This window comes from Tenrec ecaudatus, chromosome 4 (assembly GCF_050624435.1).
Source record: "Tenrec ecaudatus isolate mTenEca1 chromosome 4, mTenEca1.hap1, whole genome shotgun sequence".
Taxonomy (NCBI): domain Eukaryota; kingdom Metazoa; phylum Chordata; class Mammalia; order Afrosoricida; family Tenrecidae; genus Tenrec; species Tenrec ecaudatus.
This window is the reverse complement of record NC_134533.1, coordinates 14386121-14403660: the sequence shown is the minus strand read 5'-3', so window position 1 is coordinate 14403660 and position 17540 is coordinate 14386121. Positions and strand designations below refer to the sequence as shown.

Here is a 17540-nt window from a genome sequence, read left to right as displayed (position 1 = left end):
AAGAAGAAAGAAAATGTTTTTAAACTGATGGTAGAAGAAATTGCACAATTATGATTAATCTAATTGAATTATGGATTGTTATAATATCTGTAAGAGCTCACAATACAATGATTTTTAAAAAGAAAAGAATTTAAAATTTTTTTAAAAATGCAATTTTTGATAAGACATTTTTATAGAGATATGTATTCAAAAATTTTTTAAAACTCATTGTAAGGATAATATTTAATGATTTCATAAATATACCATGATTTATGTAATCAACCAGATTATAATAATCTGTTGTTGATTTTTAATGGTTGTATTGATGCCATGATAATGTTCGCCCACATTTTCGATTTTTCATGAAGTTGAATAAAAACATGCATGCCAATTTCTGAAATAAAAAAATTTTTTTATTCCTCCGGAAAGGAACATGGATACATGGTGCTAGTTCCACGTGGCCTGTTGAACTGCGGATAGGCTAAGGAAATTAAGCAGACCAAGAGCCCGGATAGCTCAGTCGGTAGAGCATCAGACTTTTAATCTGAGGGTCCAGGGTTCAAGTCCCTGTTCGGGCGGAAGTTATTTTAAGTTCAAAAATTAAAACGTTTAAAAGTTAAATTAGTTACGTACAATCCAGCCTATTTAAAAAAAAACAACCAAAAAGATCTTCCCCTTCCAATCTTGTCTTAAGATCGGCAGTTTTGCTTAGACCTAGCATATGCCATTTTTATTTTCAAAACTTCCATTTTAAGAACATCTGTCGTCAGTCTTCAGATTAATGTTCTTTGGGGCACTGAAAAGCTCGAAAGCAAACTGATTCCAAGAGATTTTCAGGATGGAAACCCAGAGATGGGGACCCTAGAGCTTGTGAGCCTTGCTGTATAATCAAGGCTTTAGAAGACTTGTCACAGTCTGATGTTCGTTTTCATTGAAGAAAGTTAACATCCTGTGCGGAAGAGGGGGGGTGGGGAGGGGGCGGGTGACGAGGGCTGCACTGTGCTTCAAACCCAAAGGATCAGTGACAACCACCTCTCTGAGACCTGCTGCTGCGCCTGGTCCAGGAGTTTGAGTAACGTGCCTCCCAGGCGGGGACAGGTTATTCATTGATTTCTGGAGGAAAAACAGGTCTTCTTTTTAGGAGGGAGAGAGTTTATGTACACAGTCACAGTCTGCTTGCCACCTGTGTGTAGTTTGCACACGTGTTTTACCTTGGGAATATTACAAACACGGAAGTGAACTTCAGGACTACCTGCTCAAAGGAGAGGCGCCAGCAAAAACTGTGCCGAAACCCGGGATTGAACCAGGGACCTTTAGATCTTCAGTCTAACGCTCTCCCAACTGAGCTATTTCGGCTCACACATACGTGCTTCCTACCCAGCTAAAGGAATTTTTTAGCAAGAGAAAAGGTAACCATTTTTTTTCTCACTTTTCGTTTATAATCTCCAGCTTTTATCTCTGAAACTTTGAGCGCATTGAATGAGAAAACTAATTCATGTGAAGAAACTTCCTGGTTCTGCTTTGTGCCAAGCTCCCTTTAATTGTCGCCCTAGTCCCTCCCTCTCTCCAGGGCCCATAATAAAAACATAGTAAGTTTTTACTGTGTACCCAGCACGTCATCTGCATGGTTGCATTCCATCCCCAGCCCCTCCCGCCCCCCAACCCCTGAGTTAGGGGAGATGATAATAACATTTTCAGATGAAATAAATGATTTGCCCTAAATCATCCAGAACGGAGGCAACGAGATCTAGCTCCAAAAAACAAAAAGTCTGGGTCAAGAAGGACTTGAATTATTGTTATTCCCATCCCAAAGGGTGAAAGTGGGAAATCATAGCTGGAGAGGGAGTGGGCTTGAAAAGGGAAAGGGGATAAAAATAGAGACCCCAAAGAATGTGCAGATGTGCTTTATACAATTGATGTATGTATATGCATGGATTGTGATAAGAGTTGTATGAGCCCCTAAGAAAATGTTTAAAATTAAAAAAAAAGAATAGGAGACCTTCATCCTTTGCACCTTAACCTCTCTTTGGCTCAGCCCAGTCTGTTCTTGTTCAGACTGCTGGGAGCAAAGAGGCTTCGCTCTTTCAAGGCTGCCAAACGTGAACTAGAGTTCTTCACCACGGACTCTCTCGGGAAGAAGATGAGGCTGAATGTTTGCCACGGCTCCTTGCTTTATTTGTCTTCCTGGAATGCTTTATGGGCTTATGATTCGTTTTCTTCAAGAAAGAAGGCCATCTTATCTGGCTTGCCTCCTCTTCCTTGGATCAGGGGCCGTTCTTGCCCCTTCAGGACAGAATAACCAATACAATGCACGTGACTACGAGCGTGTGGGGTTAGACATATTGGGCATCTTTTTCCTTGAAAATAGCCCCTTACTTTAATGTGCATCTTTCTTGTCCTCCCTAGATCAAAAGCTCTTTAATAATAACGACTCTGTGTTGAGACACGTGCCTTTCGGCAGACTGTAATAAGAACTGTGTGGGCATTGTGATCTTATTTAATCGCCACAAATTTATGAAGTGGGTGCTTTTATTACTATTATTATTCTGACAGCGGGCAAGTGGGGGGGTCCTGGTGAGTTTGTGTGGCACTTAGTAAGGCATTCCCGAGTGGATAAGAGGCCAGGGCTCACACGAGGGTCCCTCCATCCTAGCCCGCCCTGCCCAATTATTCAGAACCCAGTGGGTACCACAGTCCACTAATGAGGGCAGCTGGCTCATTTCACCCATCCTGTCAATGAAATCAAGACTTCCCAGACCGTACCCCCACGCTGCAGGGGGACAAGTAACAGAAACGTGGGTGAAGGGAGACAGCGGACGGTAAGATTTGTAAATAACAATTTATAATTTGTCAGGAATCCATGAAGATGAGGAAGGGAGGGGAAAAGGAGGAGCTGATACCAAGGGCTCAAGTAGAAAGAAAATGTTTTCAAAATGATGATGGCAACATATGTACAAATGTATTGGACACAAATGATGTATGAATTTTTATAAAAGCTTTAAGAACTCCCAATAAAATGATTTCCTAATTTAAATAAATAATAAAAACGGTGAAACTACTAGCAAAACACACACACACACACACACACAAAGACCGACGTTTCCTCTGGTGCCTGCCTAAGGCAAGGAAGGCTTAAATCTAGATGACCTACCTGGTCCCTTCACCTCAAGTGGGGAATTAATTTCGTCTCTGTGACCCTGTGTCTTCACCTCTTCTTATGTTCCTAAGCCAACTTCCTAAAACTTCACTAGGTGATAAATATTTTCCTTATGAATTAATTATACTCATAGGGAGTTTTTATGTGTGTGTTTTTTGGTGGGTTTTTTTTGTCGGTTGTTTTTTTTTGTGGGTTTTTAATTTTTTTTTTTTTAATCTCGCTACCATTTTCCCCTTGCCAGTTGCTTAAAGATGAGCTCTCTCCCAATATCCCCCGGAAGCTGCCAGCTCACCTTCCCCTTCCCCCTTTAGGGCACAAAAATTTGACCTGGTTTGGAAGAGTGACTCTGGGGTTTCCGTTGCTGGGAAGTCAACTCTTCCATTTGAACCTAGAGAAGGGAGAAGGCCGGGAATCAGCCCTTCGTGGAAGGAAGCAGGTGGGAATCCAGTCCCATTCCAGGGAACAAGGGGCAGGGGCTGACGGTGGCAGAGTAAAAGCCGGGCGTCCTGCGGAGCCCCAGGGTCTGTTGGGTGTCGCCCACCACCCTTCCTTCAGCACCGCCGCAGCGGGGGTGCAGCAGTCCTCAGCCCCCTACGACGGCCAGCAAGTCACGTGCAGCAATTGCCCGCGGGCCTCTTCGAAGAGACTTGCGCGTGGCCATCCTGGCCAAGGTCCGACTGTACTCACACACACTCCAGAATTCTCCCTCTAAAGGGAGAAGGCTCACAAACAGCGCCCATAATTTTGGAGTGGGTGGGTGTGTTTGAGGTTTCGGCATTTCTTAAAGTATACTGCCAAAAACTTTTGCTCGCCCGAACAGGGACTTGAACCCTGGACCCTCAGATTAAAAGTCTGATGCTCTACCGACTGAGCTATCCGGGCTCACGGGAGCAGCTCCCCGTGGCTGAGTGAAGACTGCCGCGGCGCTCTGTGCACGCATGCGCACTTACAGTCTGCGTGCTGGGGCAGTTCTCAGCCCCTCCTTTGTCTGTGATTCCATCCAGCTCCTTCCCGAGATCCCGCGGGGGGTGGGAGAGGCGACTACGGAGGGCCGCTAAATAGATTTATTTACAATGGAAACCAACCCAAACGCCTTTTTATTTCGAAGGCCATCTCTTCCTTGGTAAACGTGACCCGGAGTCCTCCAAAATCCGGAGGAGTGGGCCGTTGCCTGCTGCACGTTGACTGTTCTCCGCCCAGACGCCACAATTCAGTGGCTCCAGGTATCAATCAGCCTGCCGCTTGCTCCGGGATGCAGTTCCCTGTACTTTTCCCAGTCGCCCACCGAGTGGTCCCGATGTCCCTAGGACCTCCGGCTCCCCTCCCCAGCCACCTACCCACCCACCCACTAGCACACCTCCGCGCATGCGCGCTCTCGCTCACGGAAGTCACCCGGTCGCCAACTACATACTTAAATTTCACTGAAATTGCCCTGCCCTTTCTGCCCCCTGGGCTTTGCACGCCCTGTCCCCGCTAACGAATGCCAAAGTGAACGACAAACCACAGCTGCCTGCCGATTCTAACTCCTGGCGACCCCACGTGTGTCGTAGTAGAGCATGCTCCACAAGATTTTCAAGAGCCCATTCTTTGGAAGATCACCAGGCCTTTCTTCCGAGAAACGTCTGAGTGTACACATCTCCAGCCTTTGTTTGGTGGCAGTCAAAGCTACCACCTACTGGGCAAACGTGCAGGCAGGCAGCAAACGTTTGAGATTTGTTTTATCAAAGCTTTAATATGGGGAAATGCAAGCAGGAGAAAGAAGTGCAGAGGACAAGGAAGAAATCAGGTCGGAAAAGAAAAAGGCATAAGAGCTGCACCTTGAAAGGTGAGTAGTATTTTAGGGTACAAAGGAGACCCCAAATCTCAAATATCATTTAAGGAGAACATTTGTGAATCCTTGCACAGGACAAAGACAAGACAAAGCCACATCCACATCATCCAAATGAGGGTGGGGTGGTCTACGTGTTTGCTGAGACCCTTAAACTTTAAAAGGACATGAAATAGCCAAGGGGCTGTCACGAAAGCATGGTTGGTGGCAGGCCAGTACATCACGGTCACAGGTGGGAGTGAAGAAGCTGGAAAAAGACCACGATTGGAACACATACATTGTTTTAGACAGAAGCACTTATAAGATTGGTCCAGGGCCTTCCAACCATGGAAGTCAGGACATGACTCAAGACTATATGACCCCAATATGGCATCTCTATCCAGGATACATCCAGGCATGTCCCTAAGGAAGCTCTGCCTCCCTGGGCAGTTTTGGGGCCATAGAAGTAATCTATTTTCCAATGTAATCTAAATGGATTTGGGGCTACTGTTATTCATAGCCTTCCGCAAACTGGGTGCTCAGAAGGTACACAAGGATACCTCTTCAGCCTGGGAGCCTGGTAGGCAAGAGTGGTTTTCAGGGTAGTCGGTAGAGCATCTTGCTTGAACCCCAAGTTCTTACCTCAGTGATTCTCCTGGGGCTGACCCCTGAAAGGACTATGTTCCAACATTTGCAAAATGGCCCCAGCCTCTGGGGTCTGAAGTTAGCTGGTTTTGTTCAGAAGGCACTTTGCTTGTAAACAGCAATAATCATCTCATCCCTCCTCCTCACAGATGGGTTACACGCCAAGTGTGAACTGTTGACTTCCTTCTTTTTGGATCATCACTGGGTTTTCCTGAGTCTTTGTTATGAAAATGCACCCCTTCATCCCAAACCCACAGTCTGTTAGCACAGGATGAAAGAAAGGAGAGATAGGCATAATCATATCAAAGGCAGTAATCTCTCATTGTTGAACGCTGAGTTCTTGGAATGTAAGAACTCCCCAGGAGAGGTTAAAAAAAAAAACAACCAAACCATGCCTTGTTTTGGAGGCTTTGTCGGTGTGGATGGACTGGATGCGAGGGGGCTTGGTTTTTAGTTAGTTTAAATGCAGAGCCGACTGCAGCTGTCTTGAGAGGAGTGGTTCGCTTTCTTACCAAGGTTTGGAATTGGACCCATAGTCACTGTACTGCCCCAGTCCAGTCCTCACCCCAGTGTTCAACGGTGGGGACTGGGGGAGCGGGGGTGTTCCCGGAAACACTTCTCCCCTAGCCTCAAGGATTGTCTGCTGTCTGTGACAGCAAGTCAACTGGTCCACGCCACCGATTCTATTTGGAAAGTGCTAGGTGGAGGTGTCTGTTCAGAAAGAGTATCAGGCCTCCCTTGAAGGCAAGTGCCCGAGACTGCAGATGCTCAGGGCCAGTGTTTCAGGAGGGTGGAAGGTGCATCCGAGTCAAGATGCTTCAGGATACATGATAAGCGATGGTAGTTTGTGATCTAGAAAACCCAGAGCGACGAAGTGCATTTGAACTTGAGGGAAACGTGTAAAAATTAAGTATATATATATATATATTTTTTTTTTCCCTAGTGCAGATCCATCCATGCAAGATTTGGGACATGTTTAGACTGAAACCTTTCGTCGTCTGAAATTCAGATGTCATTGGGCGCCTTCTATTTTCTTGTAACCTTCCCAAACCAAACAGTATCCGTTTCAGCTGTTGCGATGGCATCGTCTGTAAAAGGCTGGGTTTTCGCTTAGCGCTTAACCACTGCGCAACCAGGCAGGGCTAGTGTAGACCTAACCAGAAGGACGTCTATCCCCCAAGCCCGGGCCCGCCCGCCCGCCCTGGCCCCTTCCCTCCCCTCCCCCAAAACACACACACCGAAACTTATCCATCCCCCTTGCGGTTGTCAAACCAGATGAGCCGGATCGGTGTCTCGCAGCAGCCCGGGCCACCCCTGGCCACGGGGTGGAACCCATTCTCTGACACTCGGGCCAGATCTGAAGCCCAGCCACCCCACAGCTCCTTGAACTGGGGAATGTGGTCCCAGGTCCAGGTGCAGGCCCAAGGAAGGGACCCTGACCTTGCTCTGAGCGATTGGAGGGGAAAAGAAAAAAATAATAATAATAAAATAAAACGAAATCTACTTGCAGGCTCCCTGGTGGCGCTGCGGGTTAAGCGTTGGGCCCGCTGACCTCTAGGTCAGTGATTCAAACCCACCAACCAGAAAGATGAGGCTCTACCAGTCCGAAGCTCCTAGCCGGCAGCGGGTTCGCTTTCTTTTGGTAAACCCTTTCTCCCTTGTCCCCAGCCAGCCAAAAAACAGGACGAGCCCTGCCCTGCCGGCAACCGACTACCAACTGGCGTTGCGAGTAAGAAACCAGAGGGTGGCAATATGGGGGGTTTTGTCTTTAAGGTTAAAGTTTACAGAGCGCACTGAGGCACACGGCCCGCATTCTACACTAAAATCCCTCCTAACAGACAATGCGGGACCAGGCATCTCTGCAGGCGCACAGGCTCTCAGGAGGAACCACTGTGTAGCCGCGACTTCCTTCTCGCTGTCATGGAATGCTGTTGGTCCGGGCTGGCTTCAGCTGGACTGCAGAGTCCACAGCCTCGAACCCATTCCAACTCCTGGCTGCTCTGCGGGACATAGACACAAATACCAGAGGTGGTAAAGCAAGGTCCCTCTTTACAAACTTAATTTTTTTACAATTGGTTTTTCTCACTTGCACGGAATCATGAATTTCCCCCGCTGGGTCAGTGGTGTCTAGATAGTTCATTCTTGTTAAGCCATGGGTTGGATTGGGTGGATTCAGAACAATCTGGTTCATTAGCCACCTGATGGTAGCCATTTGGATCCCCTCCCAGCCCAACCTAGTTTTCATCCTTTAAAACAACAGTGAATATCCTTTTGTATATGTTGTTCTTGTGCAAAAGGTTTCTATAACAAAAGTCCCAGGACAGATTTTTTTCAAAGTCTGAATCGTCTACAGGCACTGCCAAACCCGAGACATTGATGGAAGACTACAAGAAGGTTGTGTGTCAAAGGCTAGCCGTAGACTTTGGATCTTAACTCCAGAGGAGGGGTGCGTAGAAGCACTGGGCGTGTACGGTAAAATTATCAATAAATATAAATGTTTGAAATAGGCCTCAATATTTCCAATCCCATCTGGGTATTTCTTCATTTTTAACAGTCCCCAGTTCCTCTCATGAATGGGATTGACTCTGGTTTCTCTCAAACTGGAAAAGAAAATCAACCTTTAGTTTCATAATATCCCTTAATCAGCTGACTTAATTCCACCTCCAACTCCCAGCTGACTGATTCCACCCAGTTTGTTAATTGTGTCTCTTTTGCATGCAGTCATTTAAGGGGAAAAAAAAAGTTTTAGATATATTCCTTAAAGCTGTAGTGTCAGAATGAACCAAGGCTTTCGTATTGCTTGATTCATATGTCATAGCGCAGGGCTCTTACAGCTTCAGATAAGAGCATGACTTCAGAAGGTACAGGGGCACAACTTTTCCGCATTCTGCTGCAAATGGCAATGTGGGTACTTGGAGCCTACCTGTGACTATGCAGGAGAAAAGCCTTAGTATCTGCTTCCGTAAAGATTACAGCCCAGAACCCCCTGGGGGAGGGGGTAGTTCTGCCGCAGGGATTGTGAGGGCTCAGAACTGCCTAAAGCGACACCCAACAACAGCCCACTTACAAACGGAGGGTTCCAGGTGGTCACCCTGGAGAGAAAGAAGAGTGTTCCTGAGATGAAAAGTATGGGGTCATCATGCGGAAACTAGATTGTGGCCAAGTGTTTTCCAATAAAAAGAAGATTCCATTCTTTGCTTAGACTCTTTTTTTAAAAAATTCATTTTATTGGGGGCTCATACAACGCTTATCACAATCCATACTTACATGGTGCCCAGCTATCAAAAGATAGGGCATCTGGGGTCTTAAAGGCTTGAAGGTAAACAAGCGGTCATCTAGCTGAGAAGCAGCCAAGCCCACATGGAAGAAGCACACCAGTCTGTGTGATCATGAGGTATTGAAGGGATCAGGTATCAGGCATCAAAGAAGAAAAAAAATCAGATCATTGTGTGCTCACCTTCCCGATATGATCGCTGAGGACAGATGGGTGCATAGGCAAATGTGGTAAAGACAGCACCTGGTGCCTGGCTATCAAAGGATATAGCATCTGGGGTCCTAAAGGTTTGAAGATAAACAAGCAGCCATCTAGCTCAGAAGCAACAAAGCCCACATGGAAGAAGCACACCAGCCTGTGTGATCATGAGGTGTTGAAGGGATCAGGCATCAGAGAAGAAAAAAATCATATCATTGTGTGCTCACCTTCCTGATATGATCGCTGAGGACAGATGGGTGCATAGGCAAATGTGGTAAAGACAGCACCTGGTGCCTGACTATCAAAGGATATAGCATCTGGGATCTTAAAGGCTTGAAGGTAAACAAGCAGTCATCTAGCTCAGAAGCAACAGAATCCACATGGAAGAAGCACACCAGCCTGTGCGATCACGAGGTGTCGAAGGGATCATGTAGGCATCAAAGAACAAAAAAAATCATATATATATATATATATATATATATAATCTGTGTTGCGTGCATAGTGGTTACCATTGGGCTGCTCACTGCAAGGTCAGCAGTTCAAAGCCATCAGCTGCTCCTCAGAAGGAACATGAGACCTACTCCCTTAAAGAGTTTCAGTCTCAGACAACCACAGGGGCAGTTCTACCATGGTCTATAGGGTCTCTGAGTCAGAAGGAACTTAATGGCAGTGACTTTGGTGAGATTCTTTTTTTCTTCTTTGCTCAGCCTATACTTTTGGCTTTCCCTGGTGACTTGTGCTATGCAAAATTCTAAAATGTCCACAAGATTATGACCCCTCCCGTCCCGTCCCATTCCCCCCCTTCCCCCACCCCCACCTTAGCCTCTGAAACACCTTGTAGAATCCCTGGGGCTGTTAATAGGAGCCATTGTACTCCAGTGTCTGGGTTATATTGAAAAGCATAGTTGGCTTTAAGATAGGGGCATTATCTTGGTCAGCCTGACCTAACCTAGTGGGCCTTTAAAAGCAGTGTTTTCTCCAGCTAGGTCCCAGGAGAGGAAGCCAGAGTTCAAAGCACAAGAAAGCAGCAGTGTTCCCTTGGAGACTTGAAGAATGTGGGCAGCCTCTGGGAGCCCAGCACCTCCCCAGCTGATAGCCAGCAAGGAAACCAGACCTCAGCCCAACAGCCACAGGAACTGCATTCTGCCGATAATAGTAAACCTGGACGTGAGAGTTGTCCTTGAGGCCTCTAAGTTAGACCTTAACCTGGCTGTCACCTTGATTTCATCCTTGTGATGTTCTGAGCAAGAGACCCACCCAAGCCATGTGAGACTCCTGACCTAAGACCTAGTCCTGGGTATCCTAAACCACAAGGTTTATGGCCATCCATGATACAGCCAGAAGTAACAAACAATACCGTAGTGCAGACCCGCCCTACATTTGTTACATTGATGACAACGGGCCAATTTACATCTGTTCAGTCACTTACTGGACTATATGAGGTAATGCAGTTCCCTTTTTCATAAAATACATATTATTGCACTAGTTCTAGTTTGGTTGAGTCAGAATTTTTGTACATTAAATCCCAAGATTTAATGTGCAGCCTCTGTCAGCAAACCACCACTTCCTCAAAGAAAGGTGGCTATCACATATCAAACCCATTTTCCAAATACCTGTTCATCTTCTCCACAAGTACTTCCGACTGAGTAATTCCAAAAACGAACTCATCTTGCGCTCTCAACTTGTTTATCTTACCACCACCTCCCATCTTCCCATCAGAATTAAAAAAAAATGTTTCTAACCCGTCTCCTCTCTCCACTCGTATTCAGACCCAGGTCATATTCATCCGTAATGTTTCTAGAATCCCTTCACGTCCCTTCATCCTCACATCCTCTCCAGCCTCTTGGTCATTCTGCCTACGAACCATAATCCGCACTGCGTAAACACCATGTATTGGCTCCCTCGTTAGAAATAAAGCCTTGTGTAACTTGGAACCTGACCTTCCAGCAAGGCCTCTGAATGCCTCCTCCACCCGAAACCCTCACCAGGTGGTCCACCAGCCAAATCATCCCAGATGCTTTTTTGGGCCTTGCTCTTCATCTTTGGGCAATATTTTTGTTTTGTTCTGTTCTGGTGTCTTGTTCATTTTTTTTTACATTATTTTCCCCCTACCTCCTATTTAATCGTCAACTCTCACTGCTAGCCTTTAACTTGGTCGTCAAATGAATCGCTTGTGCCACCCAAAGACCTTTAGTAATAGTAGCTCCCAAACTCATCATGGAGTCAATTCCAACCCACAGCAAATCTACAGGACGCAGCGCTGCCCCAGAGGGTGGTGACACTCGAATCGCCTGGTGAAGTGTGAAACACTGACCTCTGCAAGGCTGCCTGCATAAGAGCACACACCCCTTGGTCCCTCATCTGCCCCTGCTCCCTGCCCCTCAGAGACCCAAGGGTTCTCTATTTGAAGACAGTGGGGAGGGCAGCTAAGGGGAGGGTGGCCAGATAAGGAGCTTGGGACTGGAAGGCATGAGAAAGGGCTGGGATGTGCCCCACAGGGCAGGGCAGAATTCTCGACAAAAGGACAAAAGTTTTGTCAGCTCTTTAAGAAGCAAGCGCTACATTTTGCTATCTTCCATCAAGGATACGTCAACAAAGAATCCATTGCGAGGGTTTTCTGCCCCATTTCAGGACTGTGCTGGAATTGTTCTCGCATCTGATTGCTGAAGTGGGGTGACCACCCTTTTGGATTTATATGCCAACTCTTTTCACAGTGGCCATTAATGAGCTAACAACCCCCCCCCCCAAAAAAAAAAACACAACTCAAAGCCTACTGTTGTCAGATCTAACCATGAAGTGCAGACTAGAACTGCTCTCTAAGTTTCCAGGGCTGTAATCTTGACAGGGGCAGATAGGTCACTGCATCTCTCTGACCCAACACTATGGCTCTAGGGAACTCAAGCAGGGTTTATGAAACTATTTCAGTTCCCTTTGACTGTCGCTACAGGGTCACTGGGAGAAAGACGAGGCCTTCTACTCCTGTAAGTGTCTTGGAAACTCACCGGGACGGTATTACCTTGTCCTATAGGGTTGCTATACGCCAGAATGAAGTCTATGGCAGTAAGTACAGGGTCCCTGGAGGAGCCCCGGTGGTGCAGTGGTTGCTAACTGCAAGGTCAGCAGTCTGAAACCACCACCGCCTTCTGGAGAAGACAGGGCTTTCAAGTCCCACTAAGCACTAGTCCCAAATTCCCTGTCCTAAAGGGTTGCTATGCATTGGCACCAATTCAATGGCAGTGAGTTTTGCTTGGCTGATTTATAGGGCCACTGTGAATTAGAATCAACTCAATGACCGTGAGCTTGGTTTTCTGTGAATAGAGGAAATTACGTGTAACGAGATAGCAAGATGTCTGTCTCACCCGTGTCAAGGGTCTATTTCAGTGGATTTTCGCTTGGCAGAAAAACTGCTGAAACATTGCTGTGTAGATTATGGCAGACATAAAATGTAAGATCTGATCATTTGATCTCCCCTCCTTTGTTTTAAAGTTGTTTTCAGTTTAAAAAAGAAAAAAAGGTGAAGAGAAAATATATGAGTTAAGCCTCTGGTGAATTTCCTCTGACTGTAGACCAGGGATGTGAATAAGCCTTGCTATTTAGTAGCATGCCTTCGGAAGTAGATTGCTGATGCAGTTAGGTTAATATATATGCATTAGGTGAAATATAAAATATATATATATTAGGTTAAAATTTAACACCTTATCACTTGATCTACCTTTTGACCCATTTAAAATTGTTTGTACTTTTCAATGTTTTCCTTTTGATTCTGGTTTTTCTGTTTTACTTTTGTTATTGTTGTAGTTTTTTGTTTTTTAGATTAAAAAAAAAACCTGCTGAAACTTAACCATCAAGTCCAGCAACGTCGCTAAGGCAAATGAAGTGAGTGGAGAGCCACGCTAGGAAGAGAATCCCTGATAGCCCTACTCATTCTGGGGGACATGGAAACCTGAGAGATCAAGGAGACTGGAGGTGGACTTCCCTTGGGTGGGCTTCCAAAACAAGCAGGGTATTCCTCAGTTCTAAAGACCCAAGAAACAGCAAAGCCCACATGAAAGAAGCACACCAGCCTATGTGATCAGGTTTATCAGGCATCAAAGAACAAAAAAATCTTATCACTGTGAATGAGGGGGAGTGCGGAGTGTGGACCCAAAGCCCATCTGTCGGCACTGGACATCTTTTTACGGAAGCAGTGAGGAGACAAGCTAGTCAGGGTGCAGGGTAGCAATGATGAAACTTTCCTCTAGTTCCTAAATGCTTCCTCGCTCCCATCATGATCCCAATTCTACCTTACACATCTGGCTAGACCAGAGGATGCACACTGGTATAGAGAGGAACTGGAAACAGGAAATTCAGGACAAGTGGTGAGAGGGGCGATACCAGGAGGGTGGGGTAGAAAGGGGGAATTGATTACTGGTATCTACATAAAATCTCCTCCCTGGGGGATGGACAAAAGAAAAGTGGGTGAAGGGAGACATCAGTGTAAGATATGACAAAATAATAATTTATAAATTATCAAGGGTTCATGAGGGAGGGGGAAAATGAGCTGATGCCAAGGGCTTAAGTGGAGAGCAAATGTTTTGAGGATGAAGGCAACGAATGTACAAAATATGCTTTACACAATTGATGGATGTATGGATTGTGATAAAAGTTGTATGAGCCCAAATAAAATGATGGGGGGGGGAAGGCCCAAGAGGCTGCAAAGAAGCCAGTGGTCTCCCCCAGCCCCGTGTTCTAGAGTAGAACTGCCCCAGCGGGCTCCTTGGCTGGAATCCTCACAGCCTTCCTTGCCTGGTTCACTGGCCAGGTTCACAGCACCCACCTTAAGTTAGTAGTGGAGTATCTAGGGACTAACTACATTAACTAAAAATAGAGTTGGCATGATGTGCTATCATCCGAGTTACTTATCCAGCTGCCTGCCAGCCCCCCCATGTCTCCCAAGCTCTCAAACTCAGGGGTTCTGCAAAACCAGCACTGGGTACCAACCAGCTGTACGGCCTTCTGGGAATAGGCTTAGATTTCCTGGGAGCACTGCCTTCGTCTTCCAAATGACTGTTATCCCTCCTTGAAAACTCTGCTAAGTGTGAACCAGCTAACCCTGAGTGCCCCCCTTGGCAACCCTTACACAGCAGCAGCTGCTCAGCACACCTGAGTTCCCCCCTCACGGTGTGGTGCTCTGGTCTGTAAGTTCTCTGTCCATTGGTTGCTGTGGTAGTTACATAATCTCCTGTCAACTTGAGGTTATTAAGTGAAGGGGTGGAGTCTAGCCTGTCAATCAGGTCACTGCCTATTGATACCTCCTTTTAGAGGTGGCCTTCTCAAGATTCTGGGAACTTCCTCTTTGAGGGCCAAACTCTGCCTTTGCCTTCCTGTTGACAAGCCACTTCAATCCAAGCTGATGGCAGCCAGAACCCTGGAGATGCTTCCACTGCCAATGGATTACAAGACTTTGCACCAACTGCCCTGTGACCTTCCTGCATTCGGCGTCATTGTGAATGGCTATGTGAGTCTGAAGAGAAATTTATGGACTAGTATCAGACATATGGCGAATAACGGATTTATGGACTTGATCTGGACTGGGCTAGGGTATTTTCACAATGATTGTTCTTTGACATAGTGCTCTCTTACACACATGAATGTCTCTGGATTTCTCTAGGCAACCCAGTCTAACAGTTGCCTGTCTCCTCCCTCCACCTGAACTCCAGAGAAAACAAACAAATATTACTACTTCTCTCAGAGGTCTTGAAGCAAAAATGCAGTCACTTCATTAAGCTTCAAAAAAACTCAGAATTTGAACCCTTAGATGAGGTCAGACCCAAAGGGGCAGTTCTACCCTGTTCTGTAGGGTCACTGAGATGAAACAGCCAAGTATTGGAATACAAACTGAGAAAGAGACTCTTCCAAAGACCTTCTTTTAAAAAGGCAAACAGGCAGAGTATCAAAATACTGGCTCCTCTGTTCCCGCACGGGGCAGGACACTGACGACATCACAGTGACAGCGCAGGGTGAATTTAAAGGACGCTTCGATTCTACCCCTGGGCGTTCCACGGCGTAAACGGAGAACACACCTGGCATTCTTGCCCTTTTCTTTCATTTCTGCCCCTTTCTATAACCCCCCCCCCCACCCCCAACACCCCACACCCTCAGTGGAGGACAGAGCTCCTACACTCCCAAGTTGATGAAATCACCATTGGACCAGACACGCCATGCCTCCCCCAACCCCAGGCAGGACTAGAAGCGAAATCAGACAAACCATGGGGCTTTTAAAAAATTATTTAATTTAGTAGTTTTCTTGGAAAAAAAGCAATAAGGCAAAAAAACCAAAAAATATATATCGTTTTGTTTTGCTTTCGTGTGACTTTATTCCACCTGAAGGACTCGAAGCTTCTTCCCTTAGCAGAATCGGCTTGGGGAGGGATCAAGCCGGAGGTGTAGTGCAGATGGTGGAGGAGGAAGTAGGATAAAGCGGGGAAGTTCACCGTTAAGTTGGCCAGTTCCCACGGTCTGAAGCCCCTGGTTAAGCCTCCCTGAAGGCCTTGGCTCCACCCGTCGTCACGTGTGCTGGAGACAGGGTTCTTTAGAGGACGTTTCCCCGGAGCTTGCTCCCTGCCCAGATTTCTCAAAGGCATGGAGGGAAGAAGGGTGAGCAAAGACTGAGTGCACTCAGTTCCCCAGCAGAGACCTCCTCTCCCCAGGGAGGGATGGCTTCCTCTGGAATGATATCCCCACCCACCCACCTACCCAGGACCGAGGCTCAGAAGTCAAGGGACAAGAACAACAACAAAACACTAACAAAGACACACAAGGAAGGCACCTCAATTCTTGATCCTCAATCAAGGGTAGGTGGCACAGGGGTTCCATTTTTTAAAAAAGACAACAGATAAAGAACACACAAGAGGAACTCAGGACTTGCAGGGGGCGGTCCAATCTTCCGCCCCACAAGATGGTGCTTGAGCCCTGCAATCTGGAAGGTTCTCTGGGGATTTCTCCTGGGGCCTCGATGCAGACAGAGGCAGGTTCAACTGGAGAGTACCCTGCTGCCCTCCCACCGTGATTTTCCCAACAAGAGGAGGGAGAGGAACAGGACAGAGGTAAGGGTCTGGAGCTGAGTTTGGGCAGCAATGAACCTCTCATGATACAAAGCAGACAAATGTCCCTGTTGTCGCTGCCCAGGTTTGCCTCCATCCCGAGAGGCACATCACTCTATGTCACCGAGTGCCCAACACAAGTCCCAGGGAACCAAGTGATACCGCCCCCTCCTCACCCCCAAAAAAACTCTTCATGGGAGGGAGGAAAACCAAACAACAAAATTAGATTTTTCTCTACATATATATAATGTACAGATATTGAACACATTATTCCAGAGGCGGCTCCAGTCCACAGGGCTTGAGAGATGGTGACAACTTTTTATTCCAGATTAGCGCCATCTCTCAAATTCTGGAGTCTATCAGAATGGGACAGGCAATGTTTTATCCACCTGGGCGCACGTACCCACTGGGAGCGTGCCAGGTGAAAGGAGAAAAGCTGGGATGGCGGTGAAGGATGGGGCGAGGCGGGGCCGGGAAAGCAGAAGTGGCTGGCGGTGGTTAGCAGTCTTCACCCATCGTTCGCAGGTCTGTCTGAAGACGTCCACCGACCCTGTCGTGAGGCTGCTCCAGCGCTCCTGCTGCCACTCACATGGCCTCTGGCAGATGCCAAAGGAGGGCACCAGGAGGAAGGTGTTTTAGGCAAGTGAAAGTAGAAACGTCCAAGAATGTGACTCTGAATTTTCCGAGCCCCTTGGGACATCCCTCTGGCAGGTACTCCAGTGCGGCAGTCATCTACCCCCGCTACACCCGCCCCGCTTGTGAATGCGCCACTAAGCTCGCCCACAACCAGCCCCTCTTTGTTTCTTTTGAAAGGAATTTTAAAATCAGCTCTCGCTCTGAACAGCACCAAAACGCACCGCAATCACACCCGAGCTTCCATCCTCCGTGGGCTGAACAGGGTAGTGCAGAGGAAGGTGGGTGGCGTCATCTTAACTGGGGGCAGAGGGAGAAGCGTCAGCCCACAATCGACTCTGCAGACGTGAGGCGACCCGAACTGAACTGCCAGCCACTGAGCCTCACCCTTACACACATCAGCTCTCTAGCATGTCGATTTCCGTTTCAATCAGCTAAGGCAACCAGCCAATCACCACCACTGGCATCTGTTTCTGGTGATTGATTTGGGGGAAAAAAATTGATTGGTTAAGACAGAACACCTGGAGGAAAAGCACTCGGTGAGAAAGTCCCAAGCGCCAGCTTTCCCGCACATCCTGTCCTCTTCTCCTTTGGGTCGTCCTCCGACTGGCTTCTGCCACCTCAGAAAATGTCCGGACATGTGTTCCAGTCCTGCTTGTCTTTACACTCCCAGTAGCCTCCCCTATAAATATGGGTTAGTTCCTTGGTAACTGGATCCTTCTTCCGCTCAAACCATAGTGCCTTATAGGGATCATAGGGAGTGCC

The 17540-nt window shown here is 47.1% G+C and overlaps 1 protein-coding gene and 3 non-coding genes across 4 annotated transcripts in view; 1 reads left to right on the top strand and 3 right to left on the bottom strand.

The window, feature by feature from the left end:
- The first annotated feature begins 484 nt into the window (after window positions 1-484).
- On the top strand, window positions 485-557 carry TRNAK-UUU (transfer RNA lysine (anticodon UUU)). Its single transcript has one exon. It is a non-coding gene; the product is annotated as a tRNA-Lys (tRNA).
- Window positions 558-1262: 705 nt separating this feature from the next.
- Window positions 1263-1335, bottom strand: TRNAF-GAA (transfer RNA phenylalanine (anticodon GAA)). The gene has a single exon. It is a non-coding gene; the product is annotated as a tRNA-Phe (tRNA).
- A 2610-nt stretch (window positions 1336-3945) lies between these two features.
- TRNAK-UUU (transfer RNA lysine (anticodon UUU)) lies at window positions 3946-4018 on the bottom strand. Its single transcript has one exon. It is a non-coding gene; the product is annotated as a tRNA-Lys (tRNA).
- An 11842-nt stretch (window positions 4019-15860) lies between these two features.
- The window catches only part of OSBP (oxysterol binding protein), a 38242-nt gene continuing 36562 nt past the window's right edge, over window positions 15861-17540 (bottom strand). The window contains exon 14 of the mRNA XM_075545663.1: window positions 15861-17539. Within this exon, the coding sequence (XP_075401778.1) occupies window positions 17397-17539 (143 nt within the window). The 3' untranslated portion in view covers window positions 15861-17396. The remainder of the gene's footprint in view (window position 17540) is intronic.